The 24,896-nt window shown below is 35.8% G+C and overlaps 1 protein-coding gene across 6 annotated transcripts in view; it reads left to right on the top strand.

Moving 5' to 3' along the window:
• Positions 1-4,934: 4,934 nt before the first annotated feature.
• LOC129265683 (twitchin-like) overlaps positions 4,935-24,896 on the top strand; it is a 125,239-nt gene continuing 105,277 nt past the window's right edge. For 5 of the 6 annotated variants that reach the window (XM_064100271.1, XM_064100278.1, XM_064100258.1 and 2 more), the window contains exons 1-16: positions 4,935-5,118; positions 6,195-6,330; positions 6,771-6,801; positions 7,362-7,687; positions 10,442-10,738; positions 11,496-11,523; positions 12,185-12,483; positions 12,893-13,081; positions 14,581-14,706; positions 15,413-15,657; positions 17,032-17,105; positions 17,952-18,118; positions 18,789-18,819; positions 19,758-19,891; positions 21,488-21,544; positions 24,470-24,553. In XM_064100271.1, coding sequence (XP_063956341.1) covers positions 4,951-5,118; positions 6,195-6,330; positions 6,771-6,801; positions 7,362-7,687; positions 10,442-10,738; positions 11,496-11,523; positions 12,185-12,483; positions 12,893-13,081; positions 14,581-14,706; positions 15,413-15,657; positions 17,032-17,105; positions 17,952-18,118; positions 18,789-18,819; positions 19,758-19,891; positions 21,488-21,544; positions 24,470-24,553 — 2,392 coding nt within the window. In that variant the 5' untranslated portion in view covers positions 4,935-4,950. The remainder of the gene's footprint in view (positions 5,119-6,194; positions 6,331-6,770; positions 6,802-7,361; positions 7,688-10,441; positions 10,739-11,495; positions 11,524-12,184; positions 12,484-12,892; positions 13,082-14,580; positions 14,707-15,412; positions 15,658-17,031; positions 17,106-17,951; positions 18,119-18,788; positions 18,820-19,757; positions 19,892-21,487; positions 21,545-24,469; positions 24,554-24,896) is intronic. The other variant, XM_064100265.1, reaches the window with a different exon arrangement.

Raw genomic sequence — 24,896 nt, 5'->3', positions numbered from 1 at the left:
AACAGAAAACAACTGAACAAACAAACAATTTAAAGACTTTGATCTGCATTACTTGGAGGGTGCAGTACAAATAGGTTTATATATTGAGGCGTCTAGCAATGATAAATTGAACCTTCTGGGCAATTTCGCCTGGGGAAATTCTCATCATTCAATGTATCACCGACAATATGAGTTTCATTTTCTCTTTTCTCACCGGACATCAATTGGCATAAATCAAATCCGGATGACTACCCATTCTACAATTGGGGGAAAGTCCCTATATGACATCATAATCTTTTTACGAATAGCCTATCAATAAAGGGTGCGTGTGCAAAGATCATGACAATTAAAATAGTTGTGATATTTGAAGTCCAATACTTCGTGCCAAGATAATATCAAGTGATTGATGATAGGCCTCTTTCAAAACTGAAAATAATTATCAATGGGCATCATGGGAGAAACATTGCTAAATCGAGGGAAAGATAAACCTCTACGCATTAGTGTTTAAAGAGGTGAAAAGAGAATATGAGGAAAATGGACACGACCCGTGGATTCACAATTGACGAAATAGTAAAAGCCTTTTCTGTACCTGACAAAATCATGCATTGATTAGGCATATTTAACGATCTGATTCTTCCTTCTAGACCTTAATTTGAATCTTGACCGTAGGATAAACTTGTATGTTTTCCGATATTTCGGATTCCTTGACAAAATTTAATTTTCCTGAAATATCGGAAAACTTGATCTTCACGGTTCTCATTGTTATTTCGAGAAACCGACGCAAAAAACTTTCTTGAATATATTTCTTATATGACGACAATGAAATGAAGGTTATCTTCGTTAGATATTAACATAGTTTCCCCAGAGCGTATCATAATGGCGATCTTTTTATATTTTGGCTCGTCAATTTTTCATGCTATTCCTTTAGTGGGTATACGTTTTTTGGGCAGCATATAGCCATTGTCCCTCAAAATTTTAAAGTCGCGAATCGGATTATCTGGCGTGCAAAGAGTTAATGCGTGATTACATTAGGATCCATGATAAATGACTTCGGTATATTATGTAACAGGCATGAAATATCATCAACTTTTTAGTAAAAGTCCGATGAACTATAAGGCACCATGGATATAAATGCAGCTCTCGATCCACATGAACAATCTACTTTCTACATGTATTACTGATCAGTTGACAATTCGGGAAAGTCCCGGACGCAACAATGAGGAAATGCTTCACAGATGACTCGAAATTTCTTAAATTATCTGTTGATGAAGTCAGAACTCAGACTAAGAAAGCCATACCCTTTTACGGTTGAGTGTAGGAGATCGAACTGGTACATGCAATAGTATCTATCAAGAGGGACCGGTAGATCAGCCATGGTGCAGTAGTTCTGACTCTCGCCTTGTAAACAGAGGGTCGTGTGTTCGAATCCCACCGGGGTCTGGCGTCCTTTGGCAAGGCGTTAATCCTCACTTTTCTACTCTCGACCCAGGTGCTAAATGGGTACCCGGTAGGATGTGAAAGTAATCGTTGCTTGTCCATTACTGTGTGCGCCTCACAGGCGACTGACTTGAATACTCCCCAGGGAGTGGAGAATGTGCATACATTGTGTGTGGGAATGACTGATTGAATCTGATGACCGGGGTAATATTGTATCTGTAAAGCGCTTAGACACGTCGTTCCGATGTATAAAGCGCTAAAATGAAAAGCGGAATATTGTCATTTTTAAAAATTATTAATCAGAATTTGATATCTCAGAGTGGTCATGACATGATTACCAAACCCACATGCATGGTTCAGCCATTCTCAAAGTAAAATGAAATTATAAAAGGAAAAATCCAGGCTAGGGTTACACGTTTTATATTGATTACTGAGAATTTACGCGTGCCAATTCCGCCATTTCATCACAAGATTATGCATAATCTCCCCCTCTCTCCCTCCTTCTCTCTCTTTCTCTCTATTCGTGCAATACCTCACATAAATAAGCCTACTCACTGGCTTTTATGAATTTTAAGTGCAATTAGGGTTCATATAATTTGATATTCTGTTTCATTTAAATGCTAGTTTTTCCTATTTTATAAATAGCAAAGTGTTTTATTTATAGTAAAAGTAAAGTACTTATGGTTTCCTGTGTGTACGATTTTGATAGTTTTAACTTTACTCATGGAATATTTATAGATTGTATCTAGTTTCAATTACAAGTAATAACTTAGTATTATTTTTTTGCATGCTAAGTATTTACAGGGTCATTTTCGTGGTGCACTTTGGAACTAATCTGTTTGTATTTCTACTTACTGAAATTAAGTGCACTGCGAGAATGACCCTTTAATTTAAACTCCTTTGTTAATTAATAATGTATATTGTTTATTGTCTTGTAATTTCTTTTTATATGTAATTCATGTTCATTTCAGTTTGTACTGCGAGACATGATGTTTTTAATAAAATCCATTTATCTATCTATCCATCTATCTATAATGTTGAGAGGGTGTTGGCCTTAATTACATAAACAGAAATTTATAGAAGTCCACTGCAAAGCATTAGTTACAAAAGCCAAAAATGTGCCAAAATTACCTTTTTTCTAAGATATCTCTTTTATTATTTATATCATAGTTTTTATTAAAAAAAGGGTTAGTGGGCGTGATATTTGTCCTCGTGATTTTGACCAGACTGGTTGATATTCTTCCCAGTTTAAAGTTCTAAGTCGATAAGTTTGACTTCAAATTCTCATTATTTCTTTACAGATATATTTAATTGTTTTATTACTCGTAATGTTTTGCATTTTTCATGTGATGTATAATAATCTCGTTATTCGAAACCACACGCATGCTCCACATATACGAAAATATTATGGATCATGTCAGTATATACCTCTTGTTTTCACAATGGCAACTTAATTATATTTTTCTTTGAGGGGTGGGGGTGGTTGCATTTTGAATCAGTCTCGTTGAATTCCATGACTAAGTCCTTTCTATCAAGTCTACCCTCGCATGATTTCCCCACACTCTTCTTTCTTTCTTTATTTCAGTTTTATTTACGCAGGGTAGCCCTTTCAGTTATAGAACTGATTTACAAAGAGGCCCTGCAACGATTTTTCTTTTTTTCTTTCATTCTTTAGCTCCTTCTGTTTCCCAACAATTTAAAGAAAAAAAATCACAGGGAGGGGCGGTCCCCTTCGCTCCCATCAACTCCGCCTCTGCATGAGCAATAACAGCAGTTCTATTTTTATATTACAAACATCGTACAGACGATACGTGATATACTCCAGGAACATGATATATGTCTGCATGGTGCTATTTTTCAAGGGTACAAAATATGTGCGACCTGGATCATCATTCCTTCTGCTTCATGTGAAGCCATGCTGATTTCCATGAGTGAAATGTGCGCAGGTGCATGCCATCTAATTTGGATTACATCAATGGGAATCCCAAACTACTTAGATTTAAAAAAGTTAGATTAAAACATTCCACTTCTTTTACAAATTTGCACAAGTCATCAGTTAATATTATGATAAATATACAAACCAGTAAGACATTATTGATAAAATGGAGACTCAGTAAGAGCATGGATCTACTAGGTCCATGGTAAGAGTAAGAGCATGCAGTTGGTCAATTAAACGATTGAATATTTAAAATGTAATATCAATTTTATTTATGACTTTAAATACCCCCAAAAAATGAATGAATGGAAACAGAGTCCAACATAATCCCATGTGAAAGCGATACTCATACTGTAGTGACTTAGCCTATAAGAAGCATGCAGTTGCAAAGCTGACTATAAAAAAATCAAAGTGAAACACCTGGAAAAGTTGTACATCATAAATGGTTTTACCATTCACTTTAATGTGACGAATGAGCTAAATTTGTATCGATGAAAAGCGCGCCAGTCTGTGATGGTTAGGGAATGGACAGGATAGCGGGGCGGTACAGGGAGGGTAGGAAGAACTCCCCCATCCTCTCCGAACAATTCTCATCACCCTTCGATACCGCATTCCAGCTTTATCACTCCCTATGGTATGCATGTCGGGGCCTCACACATCTTGTCTCCGATCGGTGAATATGTCAAAATGAATCCAGGCCTCCGCTCATGGCGTATAAACTTGGAGGGAGTCACCACGTAACCTTATCGGTGTAATCGAATGACAAGCTCGGCGGTATCGTTTTGTTTTCCCGCGCTATGTAATGTACGATGAAATTCGGGCGTTGAAAGAAGCCGATAAAAGAAGGGACGATGAAGCCGGTTGTTTCATATCATCATCAGATAGTCACGCCCATGCACGGTTTTTTCCTGTCTCCTCTGTCTTCGCTTGTTGTTCTACTCTTCCCTGTTGCATTGGTTTATACTTTTTCGCAGCTGGTCTTATAACTATACATAGGCCTACAAAACTTGCTTTCTTTCTTTTTTGCGCATTCTTGAAAATCTGAAGGAGGTGACAAACTTTGATTACTTGACGACACTCCTGTCAATTTCTTTGTATCGATCGACACTTTTGTTTGTCGCTTTTGTTAACTTCAGCTAATATTTCATTGTGCTTCTTAATTGAATAATCAAGGGGATTTTTTTAAATATAATTTTTATGTATACTCTTTTAGTCTGAGCTTATTTTACCTTATTGTTACGTGTATTTAACAAGCATATTAACGACTAAAACGTTTTTGGTATAATTTTCTTTTCAATCGAATAATGTGAAACGTTGATGTATGGTTTCCATAGTAATCATAAAAACTCGTTTTCATTAACTTATTGATCATCGACGTCATTGGAAATCTAGAAAAATGGTTTTGGATTCATAACAATGCTTAATATTTAGCATCGTCCTTATAGCCACTTCATGAATGTTGACACTGACTAAAATCATGCTTGTATTATCATGTCACCTTTTGAAATCACTTGATTTACCTCATAAAAAGATCAATAGAAACATGAGATTACCAAGACAACCCTGTTCTCCTTTCTTTTGCAGTTTGAGCTGCCGCAATGGGGAAAGACGCGGCTCCATCCTTTGTTCAGAAGCCTGCCCTAGACCAGTCAGATGACGGGCAGATCCTTATCTTCACCTGCAAGATTGCCGGAAGTCCACAGCCAGACTTCAAATGGTCTGTGGACGACAAGTCCATCAAAGATGGGGGCAGATATGCCACATCGGTAAGTCATTGACTTGATATTAAAGGACTTTTCGCACGGAGACGTACAGGGGATTTGAGAACAGATAAAAAGGACTTGTCATTTGCCCTTCATGACAAAGACAACCCAGAAGTCGATTTTCTTAAAAATTGGTGAATCAAAATAGCAGTTTAGACCGTTTAACTCGGGACAAACGACATAATTTGGATTTTTTTATGTCAGATCCGAAACTTAGGACGAAACGGCTGTTCCGGTTCACCAGTTTTCGACGAGGACCTCCCAGCTGTTCATTGTCAGGCATTTTCCAATACATTTAATGTGTTCTGGCATTCTCCGTACATCGCGTAGCGAAAACTACTTATTTACTACTAGTATGCACCAAGTGAATGCACGTTAAATAAGGAACCTGTTGAGTAAGATTTTGTACTACGAGGCATACTGCATGCATGTTTCATTGGTAAATTTCAACGCAAAAATTGGTAAAATTCACACAGTAGGCCTATCTGGTATTTTCTACCCACCAAACATTTATCATGTTTATATTCCCTTTTTATCCAATATTGGGTAAACTGTTTATAATGTACGAACAGCCTTGTATAATAGCACCACCACAAGTCCTCAACTATCAAATCTGACCAGGTTCAAAGCCAGTATATGCATCATTCGGAGCAGTGTCTTGTAATATTGGCAGTTTAGAAAATACAGAACATGATCCCAGTTTGTATCTATATATATATATATGCAACAGTCGGTGACAAATACAACCCCCTTTTACAGTGTTTTAGACATGTTATACAAAGTTCATCATCTTGAAAAAAAACAAGCTTTTCAAGTAAAAAATGAATCCCCTATATATTGGTAACAAATATGTTGTATAGATATTCAATTTTTGGTAATTTTTTTCAAATATATATTCGAGAAATATGTGGAAATAACTAAGAATCAACTGAAATTCCGTTAAAAATAGATGTATATATTTTGCATCCTATTTGCATGATTTATACGTCAGCCTACTGTAAAAAAATCAATAGAAACCTTTAATAGTTCATAGTAGGCCAATTATTATCTATCTATTTATCTATTTCTGTTATGTCAAGGTGAAAGCCGACGGTGATGTTTTCGTTGTCAAAATGGAGATCGCCGACATCGTAGCGCAGGACGAAGGCAACTACAAAATCGTCGCCTCAAATAAAATGGGGACCACGAGTGCAACTATTGCACTCAAATTCGGCGGTAGGTCAAAATAATCTTTTTTCACTTTTAATTTCTTTTTAATAATTTTCATTTTCAACATAATATAACACAAACTAAAACTAAAGGCCTACATGAATCTGTTATCAAAGTAATCTGATGAATATATATTGGAAATGTAAAGGGAATGCATTAGAGCAGAGCTTGTAGTTTGCTATATACCTCAAAGAAAGAATATTTGTAATCGATTAAACATATTTTCCTACAAATTCACAGAGCTTGTAAATGTAATTCAGTAAAAATAACTCTTTCTTTATACGTACAATTATCAAGACCGTGATTTCGTTTTTAGAATATGATTTAAAGTATGTGGTTCTTATTTTAGATTTGCTTTTACGATCCTATATTATGGTCATCTTTTTGTTTTAAATTATGTATATGATATTATTCTTGTTATGTTTCTCTTTATTTTTGAATCGCAGACGAAGAAACAGAAATGGAACAAGAGGCCGGGTAAGCTCATCACTAAAAAAAAAACATTTAATAGATTTTGAGTGACTTATGTCATTACAAGCGACCGTATATATGGTATACTGATTTCCTTGTCAATGCATTCACACCGCAGAAAGTTAGCAGAATCCAGTATGAGTGAATAATATACCCCCCCCCCCGAATGATATAAACGTAAATGCCGCAATGCTGATCATTGGCTCGCTTGACAGTTAATATTTATTTTGCCTATTTACATCCAAGTCACTTTAAATGAAAAAGTACTTTTAAAAACAAGAAAAAATTGGAGATAACATACATTTATTTCTTTATCTTTTTTTAAATTTTGTTTTTCAAGCATTTCAGGAGCTCTTCCAGTGCAGAAGAATAAATATTCACATAGTTTCTGTTCTATACAAATCAGTATATTATTATAACAGTCATAATAGGTATATCGGAATACTTATCGAGGTTAGATCCAAATAAATAATATAATTATCATAGCTAATCAAACAGTTTACACTAAATCACAATATATATTTAATAGAACTTACCAAAAAAAAAAATCCGTTGGTTCCTTTCAGCCCCGGTAAAGACGGAGGCAGGGGGAAACCGCCCAACTTCACCATGAAACCCGCCATGAAACAATCGGACGACGGTACCAAGTTGACTATCGAATGCAGCCTGGAGGCCGACCCCGCGCCGACCATCGAATGGAGGCGCAACGAGAAGATCCTCAAGGACAGCGGACCCGGGGGTCACCTCAAGCTCCGGGAGAAAAACGACGGCGACTTCTTCTACCTCTCGCTCGAGATCAATGACGTCACAGAGGCTGATGGAGGAGACTACAAGATCGTCGCCAAGAACCAACTTGGTACCGCCACCAACACCATCAAACTCAACTTCGAGAGTAAGTTTTATGACTGCATGCTTTGTGTGTTTTGATTAATACTCTCTTCTAAAATATGCCGTCTTCATAAGTGTTGTAAGTGTTTTAAGTTGTAAGTGTAAGTGTTAACCCCACTCGCACCTGCACCCTTACGTTAAGATAGTATGATAAATAATTTGTAATCGTTTTCTTGGGCTGTCACGCAGTCACGCAGTCAAGCTTAAATAGCTTATAGTGACAACACCTGCAACCTTCTAAAAATAGATATGTAATAGAAAATGCAATTTTTGTTCAATGTTTTGCTTGTCAGTTAATTTATTATCTGTATTATTATTGTATTTTCTTTGTTAATGTGTTTATGAAAAATGTTCCAGAAACCAATAAATGTACATGAAAAATGAAAATAAAAGGCATGCAAAACGGAGAAGCAAAAATTACATTATTTCAAATGTTCTCTCAAGTCTGGTGTACGATGGTTGAGGGGCTGCTCCAGTGAATTTCCAGACCCCCCCCAAAAAAAAAAATGATAAAGAAAACGGGCGAGGTTTTATGTTATTTTCTGATACGTCAAAATTTATCACAGAACTAGATTTTCATTTTTACACTTATGATGTTTTTCCTCATTTTTTGGTGCTTATTACGCCAGTATTCTCAACTACGCGGTTTGTTGTGATTATGGATGTGTGTAATTATGCTGAAAAAAAATTATATCTGAATTATATTGATAAGACTGCTTGTTTAAATGTTACTTCATTTTATCATAAGTATGTTTATCGTTATCATATTAAGTTTATGTTATGTTGGATTATATTCACATTCATTGGCTTTGTAGCTAACTTGTGGAAGACGATATTTTGATATTATTTGTAATTATCTTGCTTTATATGCTTATTTATTTTCAGCATTATTTATTATGATGAGGTTCTGGATTCCTTGACTTTCATATTGATAAATGCTTTCGCCAATAACTGCCGTACCAAAGGCAAAAGGCTATTGAAATATTATTTTGATAGGCCAAAGACAACTAGGGCACAGACGGGGAAGTATGGTTGGATAATTTTCGCAGAGGAGATCGTGGGAGCAATCCATGCCGCATAACTAGTATGAAAACTTAAAATCCCCCCATTTTGCGCCGATTGGATCTTTGACGGGCAACCGCGTAGCCAGGATTTAATTTTGGAGGGGGCGGTAAGTGCACGCGAAGCGTGCCAACACTTACAGAGCGCGCGAAGCGCGCTCCCTAGGGGGGAGGGTGCAGGGAGGGGGGGGGGGGGAGTTTCCCCCTCTCTTGCAGAGCGCGAAGTTTTCGATATCTCATCAAATTCAAATCAAAAGAAGGCGTCTCCTGTGTCTCTAGTACCCTTATCAACTCGAATATTGACTTGCAATGATTAAAACAAAATTGTTTATGAAAGAAATTATGAGCGCCCCAAAATGGGAAAAGATTGAAGAATTTAAAATAATTCCTCTTACCGCGCGAAACGTGGAAGCTTAAAAAGTTTTATAAAAATAGAGAACAGAAATGATTAATGCCTACCTTGGTCACATCAGATTTGATTGTAAAAAGTGTATCCACATTAAATTCTTTAACTCAAGTCGCAAAACAGAGTAGAAGACGGGTATATACAGGAAGGAAATAGGCGCTATATTCCTTCCCGCTAATATAAAAAAAAAATTCTGAAACTTTAACCTGTTCTAAATTTGATATTTTTTAGATTATATATAACTCGATTAAGAAGAAAAACGAGCTCAAAATGTTAAAGGGATAATGCAAGCTAGAAGAGGGACTTTTCCTTTCCCATGCTCATTTTGGGGGAAATTTTGTAATTTCGCTCATATTAAGCGCTTCCTTTTGATTAAGAAACTTCAGAGATATTCAAAATTTCAAATTAATGGCGCAAAACAAGACATGGACACTCTAAAAAAAGAAATGTTAACTAAACATTTGAAAGATTGGAGGAGTGACAACATTTTCTGAATGTTGCATTTACCACTTAAAATGGTTCTACCCAACACTTAAAATGTTGGATTCAGCTTTATACAAGGTTGGATGTAACATTTGAAAAAGGTTGTCACTCCTCCAACCTTTCAAAATGTTGATTTAACATTCGAATTTTTAGAGTGAATGTGAAGCGATATAGAATAAAGTATAATATCGTACATACTTTTGCATAGAGCGCGGCACAAATTTAATGTCTCCCCCTTTGAGCAGATATTTTGACAAAAAATACTTGCTGAAAAGCGGAAGAAATAGCATTTAGGGACTCGCGGAGTGACGGTAATGTTTACCCGCTCCGAACAGAAGAGCTAAACTTTTGTGTCAATGCAATATGCGAAAACACCCATGTATACTTTATAATTTCTGGCAAGAATATATACGATTCCCACAGCCTGGAAGGGGAAAAACGGAGTAAAAAAAAGGTGTGGGAAACAAAAGGGAATGGCAATTTTGATATTTTTTAGCTACGCGCCTGTTGACGGGGCTCAAAAATTATTCCATCGGGGTTCCACTTCCTCATCTTGCGGCCCCACCCCCTTTTATTTGACGGCTCAGTGGCTATTGGTCGAAAGTTTTCCCTCGTGGGCAACCAGTGGCCCCGCCTCTATTCTCTTTCATATTTTTTTCAATTCAAGACCCGACGCGATAAACAGTAAGTAATGATTACCCCCGATATAAACCGAATCACTGTCATGACACTGACTTATATGTCAAACAGAATATATATTCCATTCCATCTCAACCTTTTTTCTTTACTCACCCCTCCATTTCCAAAGAACCGGGAGGAGCACCCAAGTTCACCATGGCACCAAAGATCAAGCAACAACCAGACGGAACGATCCAATTCACATGCGAACTCCAAGCCGACCCGAAGCCGACCCTAAACTGGTTCAAGAACGGCACCGCTGTCAAAGCTGGCGGCAGAATCAAAATCGACGTTCAAGAAGATGGCGATTACTACGCTATCTACCTCGATATCAAAGACGCAGCTGATGCAGACGCTGGAAAATATGAAATCCAAGCCAAGAACAAGTTTGGAGAAGCCAGCTCGACGATTACACTCAATTTTGAAGGTGAAATTTGGTTGTGGGATTGCCCAATTTGCTGCGTGTAGTCCGATGTGCTCTGATTTGTGATGTTTACGTTGTCAACATTGGAAATAGCGTGATTGAGAGCGAGGATTTGTTGTCTTTGTTTTACGACTCATGGAAAATCTAGAGTATTTTGGTTGGCTTGCTGTGATTAGTATTTCATAAAATTGTATGTAATCATTGCTAATGAATTTATAAAGAAATGGACTAGACATGACCTGATTTCTTAAACACAGTTTAGGCTAAAGAAAATCTTATCGTCTTGAAACAGTTATCTATATGTTTGCATTGTATGTTAGGTTTTTGATGGATAAGAAACATCTTCAATCAGTGTTTGAAATTCTGTAAAGAATTCCATGCCCATTAACCCTAATGAATTTGGATTGCTCGAATCACCTTTTAAAAATGACATTTTGATCCTGCATATGTCGTCCGGTATTTAGATTAGATCTACTGTACATCTTATTTAGGTCTAAATATAATTAAAATGTCTAAATTTTGGTGAGATCTGTTTTATTTCCAGAAAGAAATAATCCAAAGTATTATTTTCTACTCTTTTTCATTTTTGTTTAGTTCATTTTCAGTTCAGTTTGGTTTATTTTCATTTCAACTCAAGTCAATTTAACAGTAAAAGAAATCATTTAAAGATATGTTAAAAGAACAGTTATATTGTACAACGTTAGATAACTGTTTATTTTATTCATATTCAACAAAAAATATTATTTTGTTCCTTTTCCAGGAAGTGGACAAGAACCAGCTAAAGCACCGTAAGTGTTGTAGATGAATTGAAATACTATTTGTTTATGATAATTAAAGTTATGAAATTATAATCCACAAAAAGTAACAATTTAATTAAAAGAAATTGAAGTTAATCAATAAAATTGTGATAAAACAATTAAGTCATCTGATTAATAGATCTAAATGACTTAAAGGCCATAGCATGATTAATGTGAAATGTTTGCAGATGCAGTAATAGTTGCCTTAATAATTCAATTATCAAGGAAACACATTGAAATTCAGATTTGGTTTCATGGAAATTTGGGGTGCATAAGAGAGCTAAATCAGGTTCTAACATATTTTTTTATTAGAACAATGTTGATTATTATTTTCTAATTGTCTATCCCCTGTAATTCAAATATTATATCATATTTTTTGTACAGTGTTGAAGAAATATCTAATTCCAGATAGTGGCAGATCCAGATGGGATGCAAGTGATGCATTCATATTTATTTATTTTCCATCCTTTATTTTCAGAAACTCCTATTGAACATATCAATAATATAGCTATATCTAAAAAAATTGGTATCAGTGCCTCACTCTATTTTAAAATTTGCTCTTTGTGTCCATTCTATTTCAAAAGTTCAGATTCAATCAAGAGATCTCATGAGCAAGAGCTAATTTATTTTTTCCCCTGTTTCTTTCCAATAGAACTGCTGGGGGACCAACGTTTGTCGGACATCCAACGATGCGCCAGAGCAACAACGGCCACACCCTCACCTTCGAGGCTGTGCTTGAATCTGGACAAGACCCCCAGGTCATTTGGAGCCTCGGCAACACGGCCATCCAAGATGGAGGACGCTTTGCCATCAAGAAGGCAGCAGCTGGCAAGAGGTACACCTTGACCTTGACGATAGACAAAGTCACACCCAAGGACGGAGGCACCTACGTGATCTATGCAGCCACCAATGCCGGAGACTCCCATGCGACCATTAACTTGAACTTTGACAGTAAATACTACTTTTTTGTGCTCTTTGTGTTTTACAATTCGGGTGACTTTAAAACTTCTTCACTATTTGCAGAAGTATTTCTAGTCATAAGATGACAAAATTGTATAACAATACAGGAAATTTCACCTTTTGAATTGCTGAGAGGCTTTACAAAAGAATACAGTGCATGATAAGTAAATGAGATTTCTTAGAGTTCCACAGCATATGATGAAGCGTAGTTTTATTGTATGTTAAGAGAAATATCAAATTTTGTAAAAGCCAGGCATCAGGTTTTCTAAGCATTGCAACAGTTTCACCCTTTGTTATTGATTCAGTGATGAAATGAAGTGTATTCTTATTAAACTTGCACTTAATGCGAGGAAAGCTCCTAACTATTGAATAACTTCTCTCATTTCCTCTGTTCTTCCAGTCAAAGATGCCAGCAGAGAGGGTGCACCAACATTTATTGAGAAGCCAACCATCAAGCAGGAGGATCAGGGTCGTAGAGTAGTCTTTGAGGTCAAGCTGATGGGCGATCCAAAGCCAAACATCAAGTGGCATTACAATGACAGGGAAATCAAAGAGGACAAGAAGTACAGGATGAGATCTCAAACCAAGGGTGAGTTCAGCTATATTCAGTCGGACAGATCAATGATTCAAGATCGATTGATGTTGGAGGACCAGCACCTTGAAAATCAACCGATCTCTCGAGATGATTAATTGTATTTCATTTTTTATCTTAAAAAAAAAAAATTCAATTCAATTCAATTGTTTTATTTCCACTTTCAATTCAATATCATATTTACAATTATGATACACTTGACATAGTAACATATAATCACATTTGAAGTATAGACAAAAATTGATAACATTATAACATTACATTATACAATTATCAAATTAAAATATAAATAATTGAAAGGGAGGGAGGGCCAACTGAAAAGCAGAGCTTGTATAATGTAGACCCCCCTGATATTGTGATTACGTGTTTATAGCAACTGAATTGTTCTTTTGTACAAAAAACAATATGTACAGTTATGTAATATGTACAGTATAATACAAATCACATGCGTCATATTAAAAAAATCATAAAAAGCATCCTTTAATGCTTTAAGACTAATGTATGATTTGGGAACAATTTATTTTGGAAGACCAACACATTTACAATTTGGAAAAAAAAAAACTATTTAAAGAGATAATTAATCGTATTTATCTTTGATGCTGTAATGCTTTAAGACCATTCTGTGAATTTGGAACAACTTATTTTGGATGACCAACACATTCAAAATGAGCTTATATATCTTGGAGATACATAATTTTCAATATTTTTCATAATTAAAGGTCAAGTCCACCCTAGGAAAATGCTGACTTGAATAAATAGAGAAAAATCGAACTAGCATAGTGCCGAAAATTTTATCAAAATCGGATGTAAAATAAGAAAGTTATGACATTTTAAAGTTTCGCTTATTTTTCACAAACTGTGATATGCATAACTAGGTGAGTGAGTCGATGATGTCCATCACTCACTATTTCTTTTGTTTTTTTAGTGTTTGAATTATATAATATTTCATATTTTATAGATTTGAAAATAAGGACCAACTTGACTTAACCATATATAGTATTAAACAATACTAATTCCACATGTTCAGGGAGGAATTAATCGTATTACTTAACAATGAGGAGAAAATTTGAATATTTCATATTTCATATAATAAAATACAAAAGAAATAGTGAGTGGATGACATCATAGTCTCCTCATTTGCATACCAGCCAGGATGTGCATATAACTGTTTTGTGAAATTAAGCGAAACTTTAAAATGTCATAACTTTCTTATTTTAGATCCGATTTTGATGAAATTTTCAGTGTTATGCTTGTTGGATTTTTCTCTTTTTATTCAAATCAACTTTTTGTTGGGTTGGACTTGTCCTTTAATATTTCTCATTCAAAGCTGTTTGCAAAAGAATGACTTGAAGAATCCTTTTGCTCCTAAAGATTAAATTCCCCTGATATTTCTTATCATCTATCTCCATGCTGCAATATGCCCTAAGAGTTGTCTTTAGTGATTCTTTTATGAGATTATGAAAACTCATCCTACACATCTTTAATTTCCTGTACAGGTAAAGTATACCTTCTGACCCTTGAGGTGAACAATGGTTCCAACACCGACTCAGGAAACTACATAGTGGTTGCAGAAAACGAGAATGGCAAGGCCACATCCACCATCAACCTCAAGTTTGAGCAAGGTCAGTATGAATTGCAAGATCTTGTTAATGAAAAGGTGTTTTGGCTCTGTGGTTAAGTCTCTAGACTTTGAATTATGAGGTATGGGATTCAAATCCCATCTTAGAACTCTCATCCTTTGACAAGGTGTTTATGTACATTTGCCACTCTCCACCCAGGTGTGGTAAATGGGTACCCAGTAGGAAGGAATTTCTTGAATGCTCAACCTGATAAGGTAGCGGTGCTAAAGCTGGGGTAGTAGCATGCACCACTTAAAAATTGTATTAAGCACTATGTAAATGTTTTATTATTTTAATTTGAATGGAATTGTTTCTTATCCTATACAACTTAATCCTCCCAAGCCAACAAAATAACCATTCTAACTACATTGTCTATTTATGTATTGGATATCCATTGAGTTTTTGGAAGCTTTGTTACTCGTAGTGTTGGTGTACAGACACTTATACTCTTGCCTAACTTGATAGCTTCAAACTTTTCTGAATATATTTGAGCCTAATAATGAAAGGTAATCATGTTAAACAAACACGATTTTGCACAAGGTGTTTTTACACATCTACTATAAATTCATTTACTGAGACCCGAGTTGAAGCTACTAAGATCTGTTGCACTGAAAATCTTTCTAAAATGCAACTTTTATTGCTTCAATGCATCCTATCTGAATGAAGTTTTTGATCCTCTGTCTGCATCTCTTTTTGTCTCTCCACGCAGCTCCTGGATCCAAGTTTGGTCCCAAGAAATTCAACCTGCTACCGGAGGTGGAGCCCTCAATGCAGATTGACTTCGGGGAACCTCTCATCGAGCTAGACCTTGGCCAACTCGGCAAGGCCATCCAGCTCGGTGGTGAGCTTGACCAACAGATTGAGGTCACAAGCGAGGGCCCCGAGGCAGTCACTCCGCTCATTGAAGAGGCTGCCCCTCAGAAACCAGTGGTCATCGAAGAGCTCAAAGACCAGGTCTGTACCGCCCTCCTTGAGGAAGGGTTGGGGGTCAGTTGTGCGCCCTGTACACGTTCACATGCCGATGTTTACCAAGTCCCCGGATTGAGGGGCTTGGAATGTGTATAGCACAAGTGGCCCCCACAAGATTTCCCCCATTAGCACGCCCCATACACACCACTTCATTTTTATATAGTCATGATGATTATAAGCAATAGCATGTTATTTCAGAGAAAAACCTTGTCAAATGCTTTTCAAGGAAAGCAAATCAATTGAAAAGTAGGGACTAGTGTTGTATAGAAATCAGTACATTCCATTGAATCATAGTCTTTCAAACTTGAGAGAAAAAATCATTAAGACTGATTTGATTATTTCTTTGTTTTTAGAAACATATATTGGATTGGTTATTCCCTGCATTTATTTTTTATTATCAACATTCATTTATCAGTGTTTTCTCAGTATACTCTTATTGATGTGTGATAGCAGAAGATTCATATCAACCCATATATGTATATCTGACCCTTGACATGTTATCATCCCCATCTAGATTAAACACTTCATAGCAAGATATATATTCACCAGTCACTTGTTTCCCTTTCTTCATTGAAAATGAATTACATGATTTTGCTGTTGTCCCTTAAATGCCCTCATCATATTCCATTCAAATTCACATTCCATATTGAATAAACATGTAGTCCATGAATTCATGTGTATACTCATCACATATTATAAAGTATATTTTCAACCAAGTGTTTGCCGGACATATAATTCATGGTGGCTCACATAATTGTGAACATCTTTCCCTCATATTGGACTGATATCCTGACTCTGTGCAACCGTCATATGCATGATCCAGTAGAAATGATTTACAAAATACTCCGTTCATATCAACAAATTCTACAAATAAACCTTAAATAACATGATGCAAAAAGGTACAAACATTAGCTAGTATATAATTTAAGTGAGTATACAATTCAAACTTAAATCCTTCTCAACAAAAAAGTAAAAAAGTGAAAGTAATAAGATGGTGGTTGATGTAACATTTTACAATTCCATTCTTACTGGAAGGCAAAATTGCTTGTGTAGGAATCACTCTTTTCAAAATGAAATGAAAACTATGTCTTCACTGTGATTCAGTTGGAATTATTATTTTTTTTAACCAAGCATATTGAATCTGATTGTTTATGAATCTCAGAACCAAGACCAAGCTCATTGCTTGATAGCAGCCAATCCTTACCTATGAATTGGCATATCTCCTGGTAGATCTTGGGGCAATAAGGAGTATTTTGTCAATCAAATCTACTGTGGTCATCAGATCACTCGTGATGTGCCCCTTACCCATGATCACCCTTCCCTTGTCGTGACCCCTGAGTGTGTATATTGACCCCACAGGATGTGAAAGATGGCAGCCGTGTCAGTCTTCGTGTCAAGATCACCGGCAGCCCAACCAAGGTCACCTGGTACAAGTGAGTTGATGTCTTATATTATTATATATTATTACCCCAACAAAAAATTGATAAGAATAAAAAGGGAATATCAAAGAAGCATAACGCGACACTTTTTGTCAAAATTTGAAGTAAAGTAAGAAATTATGACATTTAAAATCATGCTTATTATTCACAAAACAGTTGTGCGCACATCACAGTGATATGCAAGTGAGAGAGCCAATGTGACTCACTAATTTGTGTTTTATTGTATGAATTATACAATGATACATATCAAGTTTTTTGCAGATTTGACAGTAAGGAGACTCTTTCAATCACATTATATTACACCAATCTCAATTCCACATATCTAGGGAGAAAATAAAACTTTCACATTATAATGAAAAAAAAAGAGAGAAATATTTGTTGTTTAGGAGTAGGCCACTGTCTTTTTGCACAGTGTAATGTTGATGGCCTACCATACCTGCCTGTACTGGCCGCACTGAAACATTGCTCTAAGAGCGCTAACAGAGCATTAACGGTAGGCCCAGTAACATCTTTTAAATTGTGATGTCAAACATAGATCCAAGATGTAAATCCAAGACGTTGTTGTGACATTATACATTGCTGCGACATTCCTGGTTGTAACAGGGCCTTTGTTTAATAGTGCTAATGATGTTTCTGTGCCACTGGTACTGTTATGCCAATACTTAAAAAAAGGATAAAAAATCACTCTATACAAAGGAATCCATGATTGATGCCGAACCCTGTTACCATAATGGCAAAGTTACTGTGATCTTCGCTCGTTTGTGAAGCGGACTCCTTTTCTGTGTGGTTTTCAAAAGATTGATTGATAGTGATCATTGAGTATGTTCCTGTTGATTTCAGAGATGGCAAAGAAATCAAGGAAAGCAAGGAAATCAGGACGAGTCAGGCTGGTGAACTCTATCTGCTGGAACTCTTGGATGTCCTGCCAGAAGATACAGGAGACTACAGTGTTGTGGCGTCTAACGCTGCGGGAGAGACGAAGTCTGTGTCCGCAGTCTTTGTTGAAGGTGAGTTCAGGGGAGCGTTTCATGAAAGGACTTGTTGGACGTTTCATCTGACAAGTCCCATTTTATCCGACAATTACCATAGGAACAGTGCCTCTCAGCCAATCAAAATCAAGGAAAGTTGTCAGATCTGACAACTTGTCGGACAAAATTGTTGATGAAACGCTCACCTGTTCTGTTTTAGAACTAGAAATAGTTGTGGTAATGGGGGGGGGGGGGTTGATTGTGCATGGCTGTTGTAGAAGTCGGTTACTGGGAAAATACGATGTGGTAATATTGATAGTTGCAGTGGTAGAGGGCGGAAATTGGTGGAGGTAGTTGTGGTGATAGTGGTGTATTTGTGATATTGGTATTTGTAGTAAAGATAGTTTGGTGATAATGGAATGGATAATATAAGGGGAGGTAAATTATTCTTGCATAAATTGTGGAGGGACTGTAGTGACATTGCCTCATAGTCCCTATGAGAATCCAATTATGTTTCACCATTCTTCGTTGAAAATGAGATTTAAAGCTGGAAATCAGATAAAATCCCATAGACTCTCCCAAATTGATAATCCATCTTTATCCACGTAATGGGATGAGAAAATACAGCTGATGGCAAATCGATAACAATTTTTATCATGTTTTTTTTTCTTCTCATACTTATTTTGTGGTAATTTCTTTTTTTTTACAGACTCACTTGAACCAGGCAAGAGCAAGCCAGGGTATGTATGAAATTTATTAAAATATAATTTCTGTTTGGATGTAGAGTGATCAACAAGATATCTTTTCAAGTAGTTATGATGTACTTGTGTGTCAAAAGACCTTGTTTTCATCTTCCGTCCATCAACTTAAGAGGATTTTTTTTCGAAGTCTGATGTGGTCACCATATTTAATCCCCCAAACATACATGTAGGTGGCTTAAAGGTAAATCCAAGTTACGGTAGATATCTCAAAATGAGTTGGAAGAAAACAAAATAAACAACAATAGAAGAAAACAACAATAAAATGACCACCCATGTGTTTGTATGTATGAATAAAAGATGTGTGCCTAATGACTCTAGTATAAAACTGCGTAATTGCTGAGAAATGAGCAAGACAAGAAAGAATGGTATTCCTGCCGGTCTCTTTCTAAACAGTAATAATCATGGTCCCACATGTGCTTGTCTGTGATGGTGATCTCCAGTGTGACTAAAAGCTTCTCAGCTTAGATTGTATGATTTCACAAAGATGGGTTCACGTAAATGTGCTAGATCTGAATCTATGATACTATGGTGAAAATTTACCTCAATATTGACACTTTCTCATGGAATCGTTGTTTGATGTGATTGCTTTGGCGTGGTGATAACTCCTTGGTAATTACATTGTAATTGAAAGAGTTATTGTAAATAAAGGAGCTAAACTGTGAATATGGTTGTTGACAATAACATTCTGTATCTTGATGAAGTAGGTACACCCCATCGGCAAATTTCATAAAGAGCTACAACAATCGTAACTTTGCCATTATGGCAACTACCATGGAATCATTGATTGTGAATGACTGCTGAGCTCTCTTACATGAAACTCCCCATAACGGCAAAGTTACAAGAGTTGTAACTCTATATAAAATGGGCGTCTGGGCTAACATGATGCTTTGTTGTATCTTCCCCCTACATCTCTGCAGTAAAAAGCCGGTTGAAGAGGCCATCACCCCATCTGGTCAGCAGGGTGTCGAGTCCGCACCACCCGGTGTTGAGGAGGTGATCGGTTCCCAAGCTACCCCAGGAACAGAAAGTGCTACAGACTGGGAGTTTGCAGGTAAGATCACAGTCATTCTCACTAAAACTTTACTCTCTCTTTTACAACTTCTTGGATGTTGTCTCACAAATCTTCTTAGCTATGCTTTCTTCATTTTTCTTTGGCCCATTTCATAAAGAACTTACAATTATGGTAACTGTCATTATGGCTAACTACCACAGGATCAGAAACAATAAGCTTGTAACAACGTAATAAATTTATGAATCCCAAAGGAATCAGAGCCTAATTGAAGCTTTGAATTTGTTGACAAAATAGAGATATTTCCATGTGATATCATTTGAAATTCATTGATTCAGGAAATACATTTTCTTTAGGAAATAAAATTCTTTTGATAATATAGAAAATGATTATCTGTATCATGTTTGTATATTTCTTTTTACAGCAATTGTGAAAAAGCGTTTCACCTGTTTGATATTATAATGCTTTTAATGTTGTAAAGATCTTCAGGTCGCTTTGTGATGGTGGTGTAGCTCATCTAATTTAATCAACAATTGTTTTGATATCTCAACTATACGCATGGCTTCATGATCCGTAATCAGCATTTACAACTTTCTTTTTATGAATTTATTTTTCCCATTAACATGAGAGGCAATCTTAGTTTGCATATTCCGTAGATTTAGCAGCTATAATAATAATAATGTATGATGCTTCACTATTATATTAAGCTCAACCACCATTGCAAAAGCTATTATGATAATACTATTATTGAGTCTACATAGATCTACATTTGTTATCATCATGCTGAACAAATTATTAATTGCTTTATATTAGCTCTATATTATAACTTTGGATGTATACTTTGCATAACATTTCATATAGTTTTTGTCAAAAATTGTACAACAAATTTCCTTTTCATATTGGCTTACAAAATACGTTTTTGTCCGTACAATATAAAAGGCGATACAGGCATGACAAGGGAAGAATATAGTAAGTCTTTAAATTTGAAGATGTGCATAAACATATATTTTTTTTTTTTTCAAATCATACTCTTACTGATTTTCAACTAACAATGTGGAAATAATCGATTTGAGAAGCAGCTAACTTCAGTTGAACCCAATGGATAAGTTGAAGTTAGTGGTTAGTGGTTATGTTTGTGAAAAAGTACCTAAAATCTGTTGTTTTGTTCATATGTGCCATCTAAACAGTTGTAATTATATAAACTAAATAAACAATTTGGAGGCAAAGGGTAACATTTGGAAAATCTTAACTGAAGCTTTGTTCAAGAAAATTCATACTGAATATCTTCATTGATTTGTGTTATTTGAAGTTGTTAATTAAATTTGGAAGCCTTTATGGAAGCCTTACTGAAGTTCATAGATATTTTGATATCACTTGCTCTAAAGGTTAATTTCAGGAGAAATAGTTTATCTCTTAACCGAGAGGCGTATACATTTTTTAAAGGGGATAGTCTTTTTTCTATCTATCGGCTTTTATTAAGCTTCCAACAGCAAGCTTGGATTAAAATGAAAAATTGTACCCTTTGCCTCCAAACTTTCCAGTTCTTAGTTGGTTTATTACTACATTTAATAGGTTAATGTCAAGTCTCTATACTTTATGATCAATTAATGTTTCTAACAAACGTCGCCTCAACCACAGAATCATCAGGTGATGTCCCTGTTGAGAGACTTGGAGAAGCCTTGGAAGGAATGGAAGGTGACCCCAAACAATCAATTTTTACCCCTTTATTCCTGCCTGTTGCCATGACGATGCACTCCTCAGAATCTGCACCATCGTCTTTGCACGACGCAATTTCCTTTGTTTTAGCAGTTCCTCGGCAGTTTTAAATTTGTTTTTTTGCACCAATAATTTGCTTTGTTTTGGCAATTCCTCAGCATTTTCACCCTTTTCTTTTCACAAAGCAATGTCCTTTGTCTCAGCGATATTCCCCAGCACTCTTCACAATTTTCACCATTTTCATTGCACAACGCAATTTCCTTTGTTGTAGCGATCCCATGCTTGCTGAATAATTTGCCATAGATTTTTTGCCTTAAAGCTGCATGAAAGGGGGAAAAAAGTTTATGAAAATGACACTTGGTAGATTTACTTTAGTCCAGGTCCAAGCTTATGGTCACAACATACCACCTCTAAATTTTACTGCAATCTCAAATTAGAATAATACATTTAGAAGCATGTACAGAGATCATTTCATTAAAACAGACTTAATAAAAGCCTTTCATTAACACCTTGGAAGTGAACATAATTTGGACTTGGTCATTAATGCATTTAAGTTGCCACTTAAAACAATAATAATTAGATACACATTCAGATGTAGCAATTTTCCAGCATGTCTGTGACAGGGTAGTATATGGTCAATTAGACCTAGCCTCCCCTATCTTAAGAAAACCAAGTTGCCATCGTTGCCCTAATTGGATTACAATACAATGACCATTCTTTTTAACAGAACAGTGCATTTTCGTAATTTTTATTTCCTCATCTGAAGATGAGGAGCTTGCATTAGTTCAGGTTGAAAGTACATGTAGTTAGAACTCGTGTTTCGCTCATGCAAGGCACTTCACACCATTTTTGCTGAGAAGTAAAGACACAGAATGATAACATGTTCAAAATCTATGGGGCCCGGTATCACAAAGCTTAGTGATTGATCGTTGTGCTGAATTATATGATCAATCACATACAATAATCAGTGCCATCAATCATAGAAATCAGCCCAATGATCAATCGCTAAGCTTCATGTTACAGGGCCCAGGAGATACATTCCACTCTAGAGTATAGAGCCGTGTAGATTCGGTTTGACATATTATTGTTTTGTGCTTTTATAATTATTAAGCACCATTTTCCAGCACAGATTTGTGTACTTTAGTCTATAGTGATATGCCACCACTGAATAGCTATTGAAAGGAAAATTGGCCATTAGTCATGCTAGTACATCCCCTCCCCAAAACAAAACAAACCCAAAACGACAACCCCTCGAAACCTCTATCCAAACAAGCAAAAATAGAACAGATGGAAGAAAAATTGTTTTAATTGTTGTTGCCAAATTTCTTAAGTTTTAGCTCGTGATTTACCAATAGTATAATGGTAAAGTGATGAATATCCAAGTAATGAAATAAGACTTTATTTTGTTTTTGATCATGATTAAACATAAAAAAAAACATTGATTCACAAGTTTGCCATAGTTTTCAAGCTACAAAAATAATTATTCAGTATTTCCTTTATTTCCATTCCCTTGTCATATTATTTTTGTTATCTGGTTTAAAATTCAAGAAAATGATCAAAGTGTTTAAAAACAACACTTCGAAATCAATGATAATGAAACTTTCAGTAACTTGATTTTATCACTTCTTTATTGACATTTTTTTATTTTTAGTCATATTCATCAGTATGTTGAAACTGTATATTTTCTCATTCACTGAAATCTGGAAGATTATGTAATCAAAACAGTTTCTGTACAGGAAATGATTATCTTTCTATATATAAGTGACTTGTTCGTGGATCCATATAAGTTGTTTTCAAGGTGTAATACTTGTTGTATTTTGCTTTTAAGTTTGCTTTGCATGTCTTGATTGCTGTGCTGATATTTCTTTTGTTCATTTTCACTATTTCTATTAGTGTTGATATTATGCTTTTATTGAATGACACATGGTATAGTATAAAATAATTCTAGTTGAATCTATCAATGGTATTGAATTTCTGCACACATTATATTCCATTTATTTAGGTTTTGCTTGTAGCACAGCACAGTGTAAGAACTCCCCCTGTTAGATGCATTTTGATTCTAACAAAATAAATGTCACACATTTCCATTTATACCTCCTCCCTCCTTTGTAATGCTAATGCAAGATATCACAATGGCAAAAAAAAGAAAGAATATTCTTCCACAGTCCAGAGGTGATATAGTCTAGATCTAATATTTCTTCAATTCATCTCATTTGAAAGCTTGTAATTATAAAAGGAACAATCAATCAATTACACTGCAAAATCTTACAATAAATATTTGAATTATGTATTCACTTTTATAATTGGGAATACATTTCTCACATTTTAGGTCCATAAAGATATTTCAGTAGGGACATATACCATGATGCTTTGAATTCTCCTTTTTTTTGTTAATTTTTTTTAATATTTTGAATTTATATTACAGTAATACTGTACCTGCTTTAGCAATCAACTGCCTATAAAGACCACTCAGTTTGATTCCCTTTAATGATATTCCACCATTGAAACACAATGTCTTCCAGTAAACCTGTTGAAAGAAATCACCAGCTTATAAAGGCCACTTTCCTGGGGCCTGTTGCCGAAAGAGTTGCATTTCAAAGCAAGTCAAAATATCAAGCGAAAGTCACGAATACGGGTGCTTTATTGGCTGAAAGTCAAGTTGCGCAAGATTTTTTAAGTTGCATTTGATCGCAACTCTTTTCTGCAACGGGCCCCTGGTCTCTATAGTGTAGTTCGTACATACAGCTTTGAATTCAATTCAACTGTTTTACATTGTTTACTTCTGAAATATTTTGGGAAGGGGGGGGTGGGGTGGATGTTCCATCTCCTTAAATTCCAAATAATCTCCCTGTATATCCTTGTGAATATTTTCTAACGTGTTCCTATACTGCCTCTGTTCTACAGGAAAGAGAAAGAAGAAGGACAAGGGTCCAGTTGATATCTCACCGTACTTTGTTGAGACACCCAGTAAATGCTCCACTCCCGAAGGTAAGAACATGGATGAATAGTGTATAGGATCAAAAGGGGGGGGTGCACTATAGGAAGGGGGCGTGGTTGACCCTCTAATGATTAGATCATGTGATGCATAAAGAAAAATGTAGAATGAAAGATTGACAAAGGAAGAGAGAGAGAGATAGAGATAGCTTGGTCATGAACCTAAGTAATACTCTTTGTTTTATATTCAAAGAAGAAATTAATATAAATATGGGGTCATTTCCCCCCCCCCCCCATTTAAAAGTGCCCAGGCCCCATTGTTACCGTCTTTCTCATTCTAACTGCGTATGGAGCTAGAGGAGAAATCGGTAAAGGTAAAACTGAATGTACATCATGG

Source organism: Lytechinus pictus, chromosome 1 (genome assembly GCF_037042905.1).
Source record: "Lytechinus pictus isolate F3 Inbred chromosome 1, Lp3.0, whole genome shotgun sequence".
NCBI classification, from domain to species: Eukaryota; Metazoa; Echinodermata; class Echinoidea; order Temnopleuroida; family Toxopneustidae; genus Lytechinus; species Lytechinus pictus.
Note: the sequence above shows the minus strand (reverse complement) of the source record. Positions and strands in the feature narration are given on the sequence as shown.